Source organism: Diabrotica undecimpunctata, chromosome 1 (assembly GCF_040954645.1).
Source record: "Diabrotica undecimpunctata isolate CICGRU chromosome 1, icDiaUnde3, whole genome shotgun sequence".
Classification (NCBI taxonomy): domain Eukaryota; kingdom Metazoa; phylum Arthropoda; class Insecta; order Coleoptera; family Chrysomelidae; genus Diabrotica; species Diabrotica undecimpunctata.
In genome coordinates this window covers 143,081,994-143,102,447 of record NC_092803.1, presented here as the reverse complement: position 1 = coordinate 143,102,447, position 20,454 = coordinate 143,081,994, and the positions used below count along the sequence as shown (strand labels likewise).

The window sequence follows — 20,454 nt, the reverse complement described above, 5'->3', positions numbered from 1 at the left end:
GTGACCTCTTTTATCACACACTATATTAGAACTGACTGGCCTACATTAAAAAGGGTTTTAAAAAATTCACATTTTTTTTAATTTTTAAAAATTACAAAAGAGAAAAAGAGTTTTTAAAACCGTCTAAGGTATGTTAAATAGATGAATAACAATATTAATATAAAACTTACAGCTACTTGTTACAAATCCAAATCAGATTCAGAAGATGAACTTTCAGAACCAAGATTTATAATAACTGGCTCGATCATTTTATCAGTAATATTGTCCAGCTTCCACATTTTTTCCTCTTCTTTAATAGTGTGATTTACTGCCTTTTCCCATTTTTCAGGTTTTACATTATTTACGGCCTCCAAAAACAACTGTTTAACATCATGAATTTTAAAAGTGGTATTTTTTCTTGAAACTTCACTCTTTATCTGTGCCCATACCAGTTCAATCGGGTTTAATTCACAATGATATGGTGGGGATCTAAGTACTGTCATTCCACGATTTTTGGCAATTTCATCAATTTCGTATTTTTTAAATTTTTCTTTATGAAGGGCACACAACGAATAAAGTTCCTTTCTTATAGATCCGGGATGGTACGTAATATTTTTTGAACTCAGCCAATTCTGCAAGTCTTTTTTTAACCACTTGGTTGTGGGTAGTCCTTCTATAAGTCTGGAGTGATAACTTGCATTATCCATTACTATTACACAGTTCTTAGGAAGAAGATCTATCATTTGTTCGAACCATTCTTGAAAGACATCAGCGTTCATGTCTTCATGGTAGTCACCGGTACGAGTTGATTCAAAAGTTAATAAACCATCTTCAACAAAACCGTCTGAACTGCCAATGTGTACTATTATCAGCCTGCGTCCCTTTCCTGATGGTGGGTTTAAACCAGTAGATAAGTTATTTACAAAAGCGTGCCTTTGACTTGTAACAGTTTCATCCTGCCAAAATTTATTTGGTGTATGACCCTCGTTGATCCATGTTTCATCAAGATAAAATATTTTTCTTTTTTGGTTTCTCATTTCCTCTATGGTTCTTAGAAAATGTCTTCTCCATATGACAATATCGCTTCTTTCTAATAAAATAGACTTTCTGGGATTCTTTTTCCAGCGGAAGCCTATTTCTTTTAAAAGTTTCCATAACGTACTTCGACTCATTTCTGGGTAATCCTTATCATCTCGAACTGAGACAAGAACTTTATCCAATGTTGGAAATTCTTGTCTAAAGAAGAATTCATGCACTTTCCGTCGAAGTCCTTCTTTAAAATGATATTCTATTTGAAATTTTGGTTTTCCTGGAGCATTACGTGGCATTTGAAAACTACCACATTTCTCTTCTTTAATAACTCTGTAAATCGTAGATTTCCCAACACCAAGTGTACTGCTAACTAACTCAACGGTCTCATCAACACTTTCACATAAACGTTTGTCTGTAAATGATTTAAAACAATTAAATATTAATGTTTTTTCATTAACTGTTAGAGGACCAATTTTTCGGCGTTTACACGGCACTTCCAAATATTCCATAACACTAGTATACACAATAAACTGCACCTTGCAACTGAAGTACCTACTTTTAGTGAACTGTTAAGAATTTTGAATACGCCACTTGGACCTTCCTATATACAAAATGGAAAAACTACTATCACATTTTCTGTGGAATAAGTTTAGAAGGTAATTATCTAGTCAATTACTGTCGTAGATTCCTGGAATTAAAGAATTAAATATTTGATTGTTGAAATCCTTACTTCGTGGAATGCTCTCATTTCAGATAAAATAAAACGTTTTATTTTATCTAAAGAATTAAACTTTATTTTGCAAATAGGCAAAGAATTAAACTTTATTTTGCAAATAGATAAAATAAAACGTTTTATTTTATCTAAAGAATTAAACTTTATTTTGCAAATAGGTAGGTACTTATTAAACTTTTATTGGTTATATATAACCAATAAAATAAACATCTTACATTTCTTGCAAATTTATTAGTACCTGTTAACCTCCATCACTCCGACACTGGCAACCTTATTTAGGGATTAGTAACTCTCACAACTATTGTATTCTATTCTGCTCCAACCTTTATACCTGGTGGTCATACTCAATTTAAAATTGTTTTCCTATATACTTCTGTAAACTTGTTGACAAATATCTGTTTTTCAGTGAGTCACCCGTATCAACAGTTTAGGGATTTGCATACATAATTTATTGTTTTATTACTCTCTCATACATAAAAATACACTATAGCTATCCAAGATATGTGAATTCTTTGACCTGCTCAAAGGTATAGTTGTCAAATTAAATTCTCTGTTGGATATTTCGGGGGTTTTTAGAAGCCAACATTTATTTTGTTTTTTCTTCGTTTACTACAAGTCCTAATTCATTTGCCGCATTCACAAGCCTTGCAAAACACTGCACCATGTCTCTCATACTTCTGCCACTATAACTATATCCTCAGCGAATGCGACAGGTTGCGTTGATCTATTAAAAATAGTTCCATTCATAGTTCAATTCATTCTAATATTTAATTGTCTGATTGCCTTTTCCAAGGCAATATTAAAGAGGAGACACGCCACCGCGTCCCCCTGTCTTAGACCAATATTAAAATACCATATATAGAAACATGGTTAACGTTATTAATATGAGTTTACCAAATTCTGTGTCTTCTCTTAAGAAGAATCGTCTATTATAATTTTGCTTATTTTAAATATAGCAATATTTTACAAATTAATTTTGTAATTTTCTATGAAGGCGTTTTCCTCGGCAAATCATGCTTACACATACATTAATACACTTAATACACATTGGTGTAAAAAAGTCCGGGATATGTTCTGATCCAGGAATAAATCAGGTTAGAGTCTTTCGTCATATTGCACTATTTACAAACAGAAGTACACAAAGAAGTAGAAGTAGAAGTAGTACACAAAAACTAAACATTCGCATTGACGGACTAAAGTTGACTAATTTTACTAATTTACTTTCCCTTTAGCAAAACCAACAGGTGGTATGTTCGATCATACATTTAATAAGTATCGTTTCTTATCGGCTTAAAGGAATTTGCAGTATTAATCAGCCATAAGCTCGGCGGGTGGTCAATACTATTTATTAGAAAAATAAAACGGGATCTGATTTAAACCATATTTAAATTTCCGTTGGAGAATCTTATAAAGATGGTTAAAGGCTCCCCCAAACCAACGCGAATTATTCGCAGTGGATTCGTGACGGAAAGTTCGCAGTCGAATTTCTGACGGAATTCGTAAAGAACTTCATATTGAAGCGAATATATTCGCGTCATACTCGTATGTGTCTAGTATTGAGAAGAGTTGGTGACAACGAAAAACAAAGAATACTACTCAGTGATCTCAATTCTTCACAAAAATGTATACATCATCAGATGAAGAAGAAGCTCTTGTAATGTTAGCAATGGAGGACGACAATTCAAGGTAAAATTATTATCTATAGTTATCCTAAAATAACAATAGAAGAAAATGGGTTCATGATATCAATCTAGAAAGACTGAAATGTGGGGAATATCACACGCTGATGCCTCAATTACGAAAAGACGATAAAAGATGCTACATTTATTTTAGAATGACAATAGATTGTTCCGATGAACTGTTGCACCTTGTAGAAAATGATATTAGAAAATCAGACACGAATTACGGAGAAGCTATTTCTCCCGAAGAACGGTTGGCCATAACATTAAGGTAAGAAAATGAAAAAAAAAAACTGCAGGCATTATTTATATCATTAATTTACTACAGTAAAAGAGAATAAGGATCAAAATAACTCTAAAATATACTTTATGTATTGTAAGGGTCAAAGGAATTGACATAGTTGGAAACTGATGGATTATGAGAAGCTGCTTGGTTGCAACTCTGCGCCAAGTTGTGTAGTGTAACATAATTATTTTCACAATTCACTTCATAGAACCCAGAAGTATTCGATTGTTTAGGTAATGCAGTGTCATTTGGTGAAGGTAGGGATACAACCGAAATACTTCCGACGGAAGAGGGGTTTTGATAGGTGTCTGTACTTTCAGCTCTAGATTGATGGCTATTCAAAGAACTTTCCTCCAATTGAAGCAACTCCTGCTCCATGATAACTTGCGCAATCTTCATTTTTGTTTCAATTTGCCTTCTAGGAGAGAAAGATTTTACCGTAGAAGCATGAGCCAAAAACAGTTTATCGGTAGCATCATGCACTACTCTCTTTTTGCTCTCAAAATAACTGATCATATCTTTCACAGATGTGGATGGCTCAGAATTGCGTTTTCTATTTGTTCTGCCTGTAGAAGGAGTTTCATTTGAAAGAGTAACCCTAGGAGCTTCATTTCGAGTAGGTTTCGATGAGGAGGGTTGAATCTTATTCTGGGAATCATCTGTCTGAGTTGTTAGTAGATTTTTACTACACGTTGGTTTCTGTACTGCGGAATTTTCATCCGTTAATATATTTTCGGGTAATTCTATATTTGGGAATGCTTCAGATTCTTGTGTATCAACATCTGTGACATTGGATGCAGTCTTAGCAAAATTTAGGAACGGTTTGAACGATTCCATATGATCTGCCCATATCCATTTTTTTTATCGCTTGCCGCTTGTCCAGTTCTAGTTTTATTAGTTCTTATGTACTTAGCGTACGTATCGCGCAGATTCCTCCATTTTTTTTTAATCTCATCCCCTGAAACAAAATACTCTTTTTTAGGTATCTGGCTACCGGAGATACATTTTATACAATAGGCCATAGTTTTAGAGTCGGGTTTTCGACTGTAAGTGCCATAGTTGTAGAAGTTTGTGAAGCTTTATGTAGAAATTTGCAACATATTTACTTGCCCGAACCAACTACAGAAATATGGAAAAAATCTGAAGAAGGTTTTAGAAATACCTGGCGATTCCCAAATTGTATTGGTAGCATCGATGGCAAGCATGTTACTATCAAGTGTCCAGACAAAACAGGATCTAATTATTGGTGTTATTTGAATAAGTTTTCTACAGTATTAATGGCTATTGTTGGCCCAGATTATAGATTTATTTCAGTTGATATTGGCGGTTTTGGTAAAAACAGCGACGGTGGAATATTCGAAGCTTCCAACATGGGAAGAAGATTTGAAACAAATCAGATGGGTGTCCTGAGCCGAAAAATCTCCTAGGCCAGAATGAACTTTCCCCCCATGTCTTAATTGGAGACGAAGCCTTTGCACTAAAACCATACTTGTTGAGGCCCTTCCCATACAGTCAAAGCAGAACAGATATTTTCAAGGAAAATTATAATGTGAGGCTCTGTAAAGCGATAAGAGTAGTAGAAAACGCTTTCGGAATATTGGCACAAAAATGGCGTATATTCTACAGACCAATGGAAACAAAAATTGATACTAGTATTCTTATTGTGAAAACTGCATGTATTTTGCATAATTTTCTAAGGACAAAAAAATGTGATGATAGATTCATAGAACTTTTAGATCCACCAGAGCCTGAACTTGGAGCATTTCAAAATTTGGACAATGACCCAAGGAGAGCTGCAAGACTGGCATTTTCTGTTCGAGAAAAATTTGCCACGTATTTTAATTCAGGACTATGAATAGATTGTTCACGATGAAAATAATGGACTCTTCTTGCAGTAAATATAGTATTGTTTAGGCCTCTGCTTTTCTTTAGTCTTAGATGTAGAAAAATAAACCAATAAAAATCGTAAAACTACTCACCATTTTCGCCTATTTCTTCTCCTATTCTAGTCCAAATCTTGTCCTTTTTCCTTACATTTTTATAATCTTCATGAGAAAGGTCATAGAGAATAGGATAATTTCAAACCAACTCAATAATTCTCTCCATTTTCAATTTTTTCACATCCGAAACCACTGCGAAACTGATAAAAACGCTGTCGAGTGCGAACTAAGATTCCGGGCGAATAAATACGCAGACAAAACGCATGCCCGAACGACGATAATCGTACTTGTCTGAACTTGTATACTTACGAAACAATTCAATGCGAATCGTATGCGGTACGGAATTCCGCAGGTAATGCGAATTTTCCGCGTTGGTTTGGGGGAGCCTTAAAAGGAGGTGTAAATATTCTCTTAACGATAAGGTGTTCAAAAGAATGATCAAAATATACCTACAAAATATAATAAAATTAAATAAAATCCGGATTGCCCGGTAAACCATCGCAACAATCATTTTATGACGGCGTACTATGAGTACTTTGTGGATAAAGATCAGGTGTTTTTTAAGAAAAACCGAAAAGGCAGTGAATGGGCCGACTTCAGGTAGTTGTCAAAAAGATACGAAGGCATGTGCGGGGGAATATTTTGTGTCGAAATGTAAAAAGATTTAGGTTTTTAGGTTTTTGTTTCGACAAAAATGTTTTTAAACAAACACTTAAAATAATTGCATGTTGATTTAAAATATGAAAAATTTGGTTAAGTTCTGAAATATGCAAAATATACAAGTTTAGCATAAAATCCGCTCCCTAGTAATAAGTTTTTAATTTGGTTTTAAACTTTTAACCCACAACTTATAATATGTTTGTGTAATATTTAAGAATATGTTCTAAAGCAGTATGCAATCATTTTTTAAATAACAAATGTCAAAAATAACTTTTTCCAAAATAATGATTTTATTGAAAAAAAAATTACATTGTACATTTTTTCTGTTTTCTTTATAAAATTACAATTAAGTCGTGATTATTAATACCGTGTATTACCACCTCTATTGTGAATTACACTCCTCATTCGATTTGACATTGAATTGATCAAATGCTGGATGTCGTTTTGAGAAAAAGCTTCCCATTCTTACATGAGCGCCAACCGAAGCTGCTCACGATTTATTGGAGCAGGTATTCTGTTTCTTACCCTTCGTTTGAGTTGGTCCCAAACATGTTCAATCGGGTTCAAATCTGGACGTTGAGCCGGCCAGTTCATTTTCGGCACACCGACAGTTTCCAGATATTGCGTTACCATCCTGACTACGTGTCGCCGCGCGTTGTCTTGCATAAAAATAAAGTTTTCACCGACAAACACAGCAAAAGGCAAAAGGCATTATATACTCGTCTAGAATTTCGGCCATGTATCGGTGTGCATTCTCGTCACGTACTCGTCGAACACAAGCAGCATATCGTTCCCCACGTCTTCTGTATGCTTTGATGCGACCATCTGAGCCATAAAGAACCATCTTGGACTCATCACTAAACAAAACATTTTTCCGTCGTCCAATGGCCGTGGTCTCGGCGTTGTCGATGTGCTGCTGTTAACAAAGGTCCTGTTGCTAGACAGCGAGCACTTAGACCAAATCCCTTAACCTTCTTCTCACGGTAGAAGTACTTAAAGTCTACCCGTGAGCATTTTGAAAACGGTTTTGGATTTATCTAGCCGTAAAGAACCGATTTTGCAAAGAAGTGCGTTGTAAAGAATGGTTTTCTCTGGCCGTCGTGATTCTTCTCGGGCCTGATCCTGGTCGTCGTTCGTGAGATCCAGTCTCTACGAATCGTTGGTAAATTTTTTGGACCATACAACGACTGACTCCAAGCTGTCTGACCACTTCTCTTTGACTTATTCCATTATTAATCAAAGTAACAATTTGAACAGATCTAACAAATCTCTCAGCCATAGTTTTAAATTTTTAAAATTGCACCAGTTTACTCTTTGAACAACTGTATACTAGTGAAATGTTTTTAAAATACAGAATAGCCATAATCCAAGAAAAATAAGGTAAAAACAACACGTGTATTATCCGAAGTCGTAAAACTGATATCAATTCTGCAGACTTATTATCCTTATTGACCTGTCGGCATTGTTTGTCGGTGCTTAAAAGACGCTAAAAGTGTTTCTGCATTGTGGGAATTTAGTTAGAATAGAATAAATTGTATAAACTTAAAGTTATTGAAAAATTCTTACAAAATTCCAGGTGGCCCCTTTTTCGTGACGCGCAGTGTAAAATTATAGTAAAAGTATACTAAAAGACTTTAATCTTTTTGTGTATAAACTTCATTTTTCCTAAAGGTGTTTTAGTCATTTTATTTTATTTAGAAATTACTTACCCAGGAACAATTAAATACTTTCTAGTATGAAATCGTTCCAAGCTCAGTCTGATTTCTTGTTCAATAAATCTAAAAACACTCACTGGCTTATTACTTTTAATAATAATATTTTTACATCCATAGTACCCATGAAATGGATTCGATCTATTGAAATCATCTCGATCATACTGAAGAGTTACTGTAGAAATATTACCATGGTATTCAAACACATTATCATGATCTGTCACAATCAGCATGCACCAGGAATTGAAGAAATAATTCTGTATAATTAAGTTGCATAGTACATCTACGTGGAAATGCATTTTAAAAAGTGGCGTTTTTTTATAAAATTGATTTACTTATATGGAAACATAAAGGCATCCGGTTTAAATAAATTATTAGGGGTAAATTTTTAAGAAGATGTACAGCTGAATTTCTGTATTTAGTACGACAGAAGGTATAGTTTGTACTTAAATTTTGTATTCGACAGCCCATATTTACTCATGTTAAATTGCATAAATAGATTGATATATGTTATTTTCAGGCCATTTAAACTTACAGACATGTAATACTTTTACATTTTTCCTTGTCAATTACCTCTCAAATTATTAAAGTCATTGTTTGTATTTAATTTCTTATAAAGATGGTACATGCTAGTATATTAATACCAATACATAAAAAAGGGGATGAAGCCAATTGTTAAAATTGCAATTCTATTTATCGCCAGTGATTTTTTTAAGCCCTTCTCTCCATTCAGATTACCGAACATAGGCCTCGGAATATATAAACGTAAGACGTTTCCATATTGGTCCTGCAGTTCTTTTAATATCGTCGCTCCAGCGCATTTGCGGTCTTTCTCGTGGTCTTTTGGCTTCATATGGCCGCCAATTCCCGATTTCTTTATTCCATGGGCTATCCTTAAGACGTTCGTTATGTCTAGCCCACTTCCATTTCAGTTTAGCTGCCTGTTTGTCAGCATCTTTTACTTTTGTTCTACTACGAATGTCTTCATTGGTTTTATGGCCTTTGAGTGAGATACTCAGCATATGTCCTTCCATAGCTCTCTGAGTTTTTCTGATTTTCTCCATGTTTATTTTAGTAAATGTCCAGGTTTGAGCTCCATATGTAAGTACAGGTAGGATACAGGAATTAAACACTTTGGTTCGCAGTCGTTGAGGTATGTTTTTATTTTTAAGTACGTATGAGAGTTTTGCTGCTCATTCCATTTTTATCCGTCTGCTTTCTTGTCTTGTATATTTCGGTAGTCTGTTTTTTTTTGCTTACCTTGACATTTTGACCCAGATATGTATATTCATCTACGTGTTCTATCTCTGTCCCTTGGATGTTTATCATAGGTTTGTCATCAGTGATAGTTCTTCTCATTATGTCTACTCGTTCCGGATATTGGCGATCATCAAAACGTCACATTGAACCAAGTTCTTAAATTATGGAGACATTTTATCTTCCCGCGACTCTCTAGCTAAACTTTCCCATTAATAACCATCTATGTAATTTAATAATTTATGTAAAATAAAAAGTAAAAAGTAAAATCTCATAATTTATGTAAAAGAAAATCTTAAGTATTCCTCTCTTAATTTAAATGAATATAATGTAGAGCAAAGTTCTGAGTTTTGTGCAATTTATGAATTTTCAATAAAAACCAATATTTTACCAGTATACAGATCGGTTAAGGGTGACTTTGACTTATTTTTGGGGAATTTTAAAAATGTCTTAACATCCTTGCTTAGTAAAGCAGACAAACTTATCATACTTGGTGATTTTAATATAAATTTTAAAATCGAATCTGACCCTTCTTTTGATATTCAAATTCTATTAAATTCTTTTGATCTCAAAGTAACTATAAACGATTATACTAGAATCACATCGCAATCCAGTAGTTGCATCGACAACATTATGACAATTTTTTTCTAAAAATACCTACAGAGTGGGCATATTTGAACCTTGTTGTTCTGACAATCGACCTCAAATGCTTTATTTATGGACTTTGAGCCTAAAGTTGTTGACAATAATCAAATATTTCAACAATTTATTATTTCTGGTTTACAAAAGCTTAAACGTGCGCTAGATGGACTTTTTCTATAATATTAATAATGATCCTGATTTTTTGACAGTCTTTCTCACCGAAACTTATAACAACTTAATATTAAAGCATTTTCCAATAAAAAAAGGACAAACTGCTGAAAAAACACCCGTGCAATGGTTTATTAATGAATTAACGTCTTACAGATTTAATCATTCTCTTATTATACACATTGCAGATGCCACAAAGGATCCCGATTTGTTTAAAGTATATAAACATCAAAAATTTGAATATAATCGGCTATTACAAAATGCTAAAAAGTCAGCTTACTGTGATTTTATTACTAATTACAATAATAAACCTAGAGACTGCTGGAAAATAGTAAATTTCGAAAGAAATTTACTATTTTCGCATTTCGCCCGTAACGCCCGGGTACCTTCAACCGCCCGGTGCTACAGAACTGAAAAAACCCCTGGTTAAACCGGCGCTGCAACTAGCAAGAATTGTTAACTTAGAAACATTAAAAATGACATATTTTTCTATATTCTATACTCACCTAAACTATGGATTAATCATATGGGGCAATTCAACAAGCGCACTTCAAATTTTTAGAATGCAAAAGAAAGCTATCAGGATTTTAGCAAGGGTTAGTTCAGATTCAAATTCAAAATTATGCCGCTACCTACTCTGTTGATATTTCAACTTCTGCCTGAAATTCGCAGAACACGGGACCTTAATAAAGCAGTTTAATGTTCACGTTCACAATATGCGAAACTGTCACTACTTACGAATAAATCGCTGTAGATTACGTTTTTCAGAAAAAAATTGCCTTAATTATAATTATTACAATATTTTACCAAAAAGTGTTACACAGCCAAGATGTAATAGTTTCGAAAAAGTTATAAAAAAAATATCTTCTGAAACATTGCTTTTACTGCTCATAAGAATATATGACTCATACCGTGACATTGCCAAAAATCTTATTCTGTTAAATATGAGTTCGTGTTTGATATATATTTAAGTTACCTTTTATATTACTTTTTTATATACTTTTGACTTGCTACAAACAATATTTGTATTTGTTAAGTAGTTAAATAAATAAACTCTAAACTCTATCTAAACCCTATCTCTTCATATCTCTTAATATTTAATTACTATTTAAATGGGAATAAGCTACAATTAAATATGTTAATTGTTAACGTTTAAAATACGTTTATTGACGTTTCAATTTCCACTTCGTTCTTCACTTCTCTAACCCAATACAACAAACACATTAACTGTTACGCAGAGATTAAGAATAATCTAGATCTAATTCTCCGTCAGCATTACGAACATAGCTATAAAATCTTTACAGATGCATCTAAGTGTGATAAAGGAGTAGGTGCTGCATTCGTTACTCCAAGCGATACATATCAATTTCGTCTTCCAACCTTCTTTTCGATTTTCTCCGCTGAGCTCTATGCAATGTTTAAAGCTATCATTCATATAAATTCTAATAACATTCCTAACTCTGTTATCTTAAGTGACTCACTAAGCGCCCTTCAAACCCTTAAACAGATCTATCCTAAAGGTCCCCTTGAGAAACTGATAAAACTAGAACTCATGAAGGCTCAAGAAAATTCTAGGAGTATCAGATTTATATGGATTCCATCCCACATTGGCATTGCTGGCAACGAAAGTGCGGACCAGTGCGCGAGTGAAATTGCTAAATGTGCCGATATAGAAAAAGCCGAGAATCGAAATACCGCGAGTGATATAAAAGCTTTTATAAAAAATCGAGTTTTGTGCAAGTGGAAAAACGAATGGCAATCTTCTAAAACATCACTGAAGCAAATTAAAAATGACGTTACAGCTTGGCAACCCTCAACCAGGAACAGAAGAGAACAATTGGTGATAACTAGATTACGAATTGGACACACGAGACTTACTCACTCATATTTACTGTCCAAAAGTGATCCCCCTATTTGTGAAACATGTAATGTACAAATAACCGTTAACCATTTATTAATTGAATGTCATAGATTTGCCCATTTTCGTCTTACATTTAACATACCTAACAGTTTAAGTAATTTATTAGGCACTAATTTTTCTGTCATTAATATCGTAAATTTCTTAAAATCTATAGGAATATTTTATAAACTCTAATTTTGTAATTCTGTAGCCGCCGCTAATAACCATTATGGTGGATGCGGCTGTAATCTCTAAATAAAAAAAAATAAAAAAAAAAAAAAAAAAATTTCCACTTCGGAAATCGTTCTCAAAATACAAACATTAGTAAATTAATGCGTTCCTGGGACGTCTTTACTTATAAGGTAGTTCATTCGATTACATGAAATCAACTTTAACTTGAGAATATCCGTCAGAAAAGATCATAACATGTAATTCGTCTTTAAAAAGCATAATACATGCCATGATGACAGTAAAATTCTTCTGTAAGTGATTCCATAGTAAATTATGAGGGAAAAACCAGAAAAAAACCTCATAATACTATCCCGACATGGTAAGTATTTGATCGTGCATTTAGTTTACCTTCAATAAACACCAAATTCCGATTTTATATGTTTGTTATTTAAAAAACATAAATGATGTATCTCTATATGTTACTGACTTACCAATACTGGTATTTTCCTTTTAATAACTTCCTCTTTCAATATGGGTAACCAGATCCTTTTCCATTCTGCCGAGGAATTCGCGAAACAATTGGTCTCATTTAGCATAATTAGAGCCGCTTTTTTTATTTTTCTCTTTTTACCATCCGTTTCTTTTAGGACTATATTTGAATCATTCCATTGAACCCTATGTTCATTATCCCATTATATATTAAAAGGAATCTAATAACACATTACCTTTTCTGGATGTTTTAATCTCTAAGAACGATACTGGATACGAAACTCAGGTGTATAGAAAACCAACACACACCAACAGATATTTAAATTTCAAATCAAATCACAATATTAATATTAAAAAGGGAATCATTAAATCCTTATACGATAGAGCCAAAATTACTTGTTCTAACGAAAATTCATTCTTAGAGGAAAAACATTTGTTAACATCTGTTTTATTAAAAAATGATTATCCTTTATCGTTTATAAATAAGGAATTTTCAACAATCGATCGAATAGAACAAAACAACTTAGAACAACATATACCATACCATACATAAAAGGATTATCGGAAAAGCTTAAAAGGATAGGAAATAAATTCAACATTTCAACAACATTCAAAACAACAAACACGTTGAGATCTATTTTGTCCAAAACCAAACCTAACAATGAACAAGAAAGGACAAGGAATTGCATTTATAAAACACCTTGTGAATGCGATCAGTTTTATTTATAAAGAGGTATGGGTAGAATGCACCATTTAAAAGAAAACTTTCTTATAAATTCTTGTATAAAGCCATCTGTTCCCTCAAAAAATAAAAATAAATTTCTTTTACTAAAACTTGCATTTGCCAACCAGACAGTTTAATTTATTTTGATACAGAAAAGGTACATTATTTGTAAACAGTCGTAATTACCCGTTGCTCAAGAATAAATCTTATTGTCATGTTTTCGATTCGCGAGTATCACGATATGTTAATTACGTACGGTGAAGCTCACCGTGACAATAATAGGGCTGTGTAGGCTGAAGCAGCAACTTGCATCTTGCAGATGCAGATTCAACTCAATTACTAATGAAAGATGGAACACCAAAATGTTTGGTACGGAGTACGGAACGGTGTTCGATTCGTTAACTTATTTCAATGACGTCGCGAACTGTTCATCGCGTCGCTATACGCGACGGGTTTCGAGACGGTATTCGGAGCATATGTGGACCCACCTGCATTATTCAGTTAATAAAACAAAAAATACTTGTGAAAGAAAATGGTGACAAAGACAAATGTATAAAAGTAGGGAGAAATATGGTGGCAATCACTTACTTTTGGATTTGAAATTTCAGTCGATCAGTGGATTATATAAAAATTTCACAAGGATGTCACCTTCCGACTTTGAATTTTTGATCACATTAGTGGGTCCAAAAATAGCTCGAAAAGACACAAAATGGAAAAAATCTATCTCTGCTCAAGAACGGTTAGATGTCACGATCCGTTTTTTGGCGACTGGAGATTGTTTCACTAGTTTACAATACCATTTTAAGATCTCGAAACAATCTATTAATAATTCCGAAAGTATGTGGAGCTATAGTCTAAGGATTGAAAAGAGCATTCAGGTAATTATACGTCTCATTTATTATTTGAATTTTATTTATTATGTTCAGTACTGATTTAATTGAAGTCCAAACTGGGCATATCTATAGAGAATATGGTTGGGGAAATTGTATTGGAACCATTGGCTTGGGACTCTATATATATTGGCGTGGAATATGGGGTCATTTGAAAAGATTGTGGTGAAAATTGGGATTCAGATAAGTGAGGTATTAGATTTGTATATATAGATATAGAAGAATTATTAGAATGTACTGAGAGAGTTGGGCTTTGTGTATGTTGTTCAAAGGTTCTTTTGTCTGCTTGAAATAAAACATCCATTATTTTATCTTGGACAATTGGCTCTGTAGCATTGGAATACTTTTTTAGTTGGGACGCCACTAGCTTCCCAACGATCGTATATTCTCAACAATCTGAATCTTCTTGGGCTTTTGTAACTTAAGTTAGTACTGAAAATGCGGCGTCTAACTTTTCATCATCAGCACCTCTTTTCTTTCGGATTCGGGAAGTATGGGCTAGAGTAGTGAATTTATCTGGTCTTCTTTGAACAGTTTTCTAAGCTGTCACAGTCTGTTGCCTTTCTAAAATGTCCTGAGTCTCTTTTGCTTCTATTATATCCTTAGGAATATCAAGATTATCTTCTTCCAAATTTTCATTTACTTCACCTATTGTCTCCATCTAAAAAAAAAATTGTATAAATTGCTACACGAATTATCTTTTGCAGATACCAATAACATCCGAGAAATAGTTGGACGTGGCTAAACTGTATAATGATACTTGCAATTTTCCTCATGGCCTAGGGGCCCTGGATAGTAAACATGTGTTATTACAATCACCAATGAATACGGTCAGCGAATACTTTAATTATAAATCAACATTTAGTATAGTCTTGCTTGCATTGGTTGATGCTAATTATAATTTGGTCTATGTTGACGCTGGTGGTCAAGAACAAATTTCTGATGGTGGAATATTCAAGAATTGTTCTTTGTACAACAACTTGCAGAATAATTGTTTGAGTTTGCCTGAAGCAGATCCCTTGAATGGAAGAAAACGCAAAATTACGTATTTTTTCGTTGCTGACGAGGTATTTGCTTTAAACGAAAGGCTAATGAAACCATTTTCTGGCATTCGTAATAAAGGGCCGGTTCAGAGAATTTTTAATTATAGGTTATCGCGAGCACGTAGTGTTGCGGAGAATGTATTTGGCATTGCTTCAGCAATATTCAGAGTACTTCGAAAGCCTGTGATTAAGTCCCGAAAAAGCTGCGCTCATATTAATGATAATAGGTCATTTACATAATTTTGCTACGTAAAAGCTCAACCTCCTCAAGGAAGAGGATGAGCATATAGAACGGTAAAGATCTGCCTCCAGATCTTAGCCCCATTGAAAACATATGGGGACTGATGAAGATTGAAGTGAAACGAGCAGCGCCACGAGATAGAGAAGGTTTGATTCGGTCAGTTATACAGGCCTGGAACACCATTACCCAAAATTATGGCCTTGGCCTAGTTTCGGGTGTACCTGGACGTTTAGTTAAGTGTTTAGATTTAAACGGAGGTTGTATAAGTAAATGAGATGAATTATTTGCTGAAATTTTATATTTCAAGTGATAGAAATAAATATCGTTAAATTATAATTCTGCTTTCTTATTTCCGGATACTTTCCTATATATGAGGTATAAATTTATATATGTTGTAAAACGCAAATAATTTTGTTAAAGAGAATATGGTGTGAAGTGTTTATCCCTCATAAAAATAAATCCAGACATAAAATACAAAAAACAAAACTTGTTTATAACTGCTTTATTATTCTATATAATATATAATTCTAATACTATATAATATTCCATATGTCCAAGCTGAGGTCAGATGAGATCAAAAATCATAATTAGTTCTTTTTCATTATATTGTCAGCAAGTTTTTTATACTGTAATAAATTGTTGATAGAAATTTCAAAAAGAAAAATAATGGTACTAATTATGAACCCAAAACCTAAAATACTGAAAGCTCCAGCTACATGTATCAATTTTAATTCTACAATGAATGTATCTTTGTTCGTTGTGTAATACTGGACGACTTTCTGAATGTAGGGATCCATACCGCTCATTACCGCCTAAAACAAATATATATATATATATATATATATATATATATATATATATATATATATATATATATATATATATATATATATATATTGATTTAGAGTATCAGCAATCGGTCAGGAAATAAAACTCTATTTGTTCAGTCTCTCAATATTTCGTCACGATTTTGTGACTTCTTCAGGAGAAAACTGTAAATTTATTAGAATAATTAATGATTATATGTAAACAAAATGAATATTTTAATACTTACAACTATAAGAATGAAAATTTATAGTTGTAAGTATTAAAATATTCATTTTGTTTACATATAATCATTAATTATTCTAATAAATTTACAGTTTTCTCCTGAAGAAGTCACAAAATCGTGACGAAATATTGAGAGACTGAACAAATAGAGTTTTATTTCCTGACCGATTGCTGATACTCTAAATCAATATTTAAAACAGTACGGTCGAAAAAATAATTTGAAAAATATATATATATATATATATATATATATATATATATATATAAACTAAGGTACACTCGAAGAGTGGTGGGTTTATCGGTCAAAGTGGAGAAATAAAAGACAAAGACGATGGCTACTTCATCTATTTATTGAAGACGTTTCGCTTTCTGCTCAGAAAGCATCATCAGTTCATCTAAAAAGAACAATATGAAACCAAACATCCATAGAGAAGTTATAACCAAAGTGTGTTACCTTACAAAGACATGTAGCAGTCAGTGATGTAAAAAATATGAAAAAGCTTACAAAGCTGGACATTCAGAGTTAACGTTGTATATAACAATTAATTGAAACTAGGTAAAGTTTGCAATTTGACAAAATTAGCACAGCAAAAGAACATGTGATAAAAATACATGTATATATAAAAAAAATTTTATAAAAACTTAGTAAAAAACATTAAGGTTTATTTTAAAGTGTAAAGAACTAGAAAGATCATTAGATTGCACTTCCAACAAATTTATTTAAAAATTATATTTTAATTTTAACTTTAGGTAACATTATAAGTTATTAAAGATTAATAGTAATAAAGGAAAAAAATGAAGTTACCAGTCTTTAGCTTACTGAGGCTCGTTGGTAAATGAATTTAAAAGTTTTGACACCCACGCACAACAACGTGAGTAGAAGTGGCCTTGAAGTCACAATGACATAAACAGCAAGGCAAGCTACCAACCTCTATGTATAAGGCGGTATATTCAAAGAGTGTGATAAATTTGGTTGACAACTTGTCGTTAAAAAACCAAGCAGTGAAAGGAAAAGGTGGTTAAGATCACCATTTAACCCTACAGTGATTGATCTGTCAACAAAGAACAAAGCAAGAGAAGTCAATCCAATATATCATATATTGTAATATTATGACGTCACTAGTTAGCCAGCTAACAGGTGAAGATTAATAAAAATTTCCACAGTCCAAAGGTTCAAATATTAAGGACCATAATGAAAAGGATTCTATGAATCAGATTCAATTTAAAGTTTTATCAAACAAGTTCATCAAAAAGAACAATTACTTAATTATGTAAAAGTGTTATTGACAAATATTAATAAAAAATGAGTTGATAAATCTTAATTAAAGAAGGAATAATTTATTTATATTTATTTTTATTTTTATTTAAATTTATTATAAGAAAATGTGATAAAGAAAACCCCAAAATGGGACAAAATTTAAGTAAACAACATATCAAGCCTAATTCTGTAAAATTAATGCATGATAAATTTGGCTCAAATTACTAATGTCCGTTCTCTTATTAAGAGTATTAGGATGTTTTAATATTGCACACATTTCTAAAAACTGTCTTTTAACGAGATTGCGTTCAGTGCCAAGAATTTTAACTTCATTAAAGTTTACTTCATGCTTAGTGTTAATGGCATGTTGGGCAAGAGCACAAGTATGCTTAGATAAATTGATATCACTGCGGTGTGTCGTAAGACGCCCTCTCAGTGATCTCCCAGTCTGACCGATGTAACATGAGTCACACTCAGCACAAGGTATATGATATATTACATTCACTTGTTCCAGAAGGGACAGAGGTGTTTTAGTTTTAGAGAACAAATTCCTGACAGTCTTAGCATTCTTAATAGCAATTTTAACCGGTACGTTATTATGTTTGTACAGTTTAACGAGTTTCTCAGTAACTTGAGGAAAATAAGGTAAAGAGGAGTAATGGGTAGTTGGATTCCCAAGTACAGTATTAGGCAGAACAGTGTTATTAATTGAATTATTTGATATCATTCTAAGTTGGTCACCATTGGGTATATCATTTAAAGAAGAACCATAGCTTTGAGCGAAAATATATATATATATATATATTTATATAATATGCAAAATTGATGCATATGTAAAAAATGAAAAAAGCAAGAAACAAATAATATTCAATAATAAATAAATACATTAAAGAAATTTGACTTAGTTGAATTTGGCTTACATGGGACATTGAATAATATTCTTATTTCCAATGGCACACCTAGTATTTTATACTTTATAATGAAATACATAACTAAAGAGAATCTAACAATTAGTGAACAATGGGAAATGTGTAAAAATTACATTAAAGACGCAGCAAATAACATTCTAGGGCCAACCACGCAATGAGTGGTTCAACTTGAGGCATTAAAAAAGGAAAATCAAACAAGAAAATTCTATAAAAGTCTAAATAAAGCAAGAAAAGAATTTAAACCAAGGATCGGACTATGTAAGGATAAGGAGGGGCATATTATACTCAATACAAAAGAAGAAGTATTGAAAAGGTAGCGGAACACTATAAAGAACTACTTACTATCGAAGTAGAAGATCCAAATCAACCACCCCCAGGAGCAAACAACATTACACCATTGGAGCCTCCATCAATTTAGAAAGTAAGGGATGCAATAAAACACCTAAAAAATAATAAATCTCCAGGAAGTGATGGTATACCCGCGGAACTTATTAAATGTGGACGTGCTACTCTGACTAATCATATATATAAAATCATATTGAGAGCCTGGAATGAGAAACAAATCCCAGAAGAGTGGTGTATTGCCTGTATTGGGATCGTTTGCCCGCTACACAAAAAGGGCGATGAATTAGAATGTAGAAACTATAGGGGAATAACCCTCCTTAATACAGCATACATAAAATATTTTCGAGTATTTTATATGGTCGCCTGAGTGAATATTTAGAGGAGCTTCTTGGCGAATATCAAAGTGGTTTTAGGCCTGGTCGATCAACAACAGACCAGATCTTTGTGCTAAGGCAAATACTGGAAAAAACCAATGAATCCAATATCGACACATACCATCTTTTCGTAGATTTTAAACCGGCCTATGATAGTGTCCTAAGAAATAAATTGTATGAAGCCTTGTATGAATTCCACATCCCCGATAAACTGATAAGATTGGTTAAAGCTACAATGCGTAAAGTTGTTTGCAAAGTCGAAATACAGGGCGAACAATCACAGGCATTTGCAACGCATGTTGGGCTGGCGTGTCTTCTTTTCAACATAGCTCTGAAAAAGACGGTCAGGGATGCCCAAATAGACAACAGACGAAACATTTTTAATAAATAGTCCCAAATTTTGGCATATGCAGATGATGTTGACCTAGTTGCCCGCAGAACACGCAACCTAGAAGAAATGTATACCACCTTGTCAAACGCCTCAAAAAATATGGGCCTGCAAGTAAATGAAGAAAAAACTAAGATAATGGCATCAACACCCAACAATAGAGCCAGAAACATCGGCCACCAATTTACGGTTGATAATTCTACCTTTAAAGTGGTGGACAAATTCACATACTTAGGCTCCCTGATCACCAATGAGACTTAGACGGGCTGGACACATTGCTAGGATGTCAGATCATGAATACACGAGGAGATTAACATTTTCAAAACCAGAGGGCACAAGAAGCAGAGGACGACCACGAATGAGATGGATTGATGATGTGGAAGAAGACCTACAGATTCTAAGGGTTAGAAGATGGAGGGAAGTTGCCAGGAATCGACAGGAGTGGCGACTTCTTTGTGAGCAGGCCAAGATCGACAACGGTTTGTCGAGCCACTTATGATGATGATGATATAATTTAACATTTTTTCAATAAACTTACTTTAACCTTTAATTGTGGCTTATTCC

The 20,454-nt window shown here is 33.2% G+C and overlaps 1 protein-coding gene across 1 annotated transcript in view; it reads right to left on the bottom strand.

The window, feature by feature from the left end:
• Positions 1-16,096: 16,096 nt before the first annotated feature.
• The window catches only part of LOC140435650 (glutamate receptor 1-like), a 53,230-nt gene continuing 48,872 nt past the window's right edge, over positions 16,097-20,454 (bottom strand). The window contains exon 10 of the mRNA XM_072524375.1: positions 16,097-16,358. Coding sequence (XP_072380476.1) covers positions 16,134-16,358 — 225 coding nt within the window. The 3' untranslated portion in view covers positions 16,097-16,133. The remainder of the gene's footprint in view (positions 16,359-20,454) is intronic.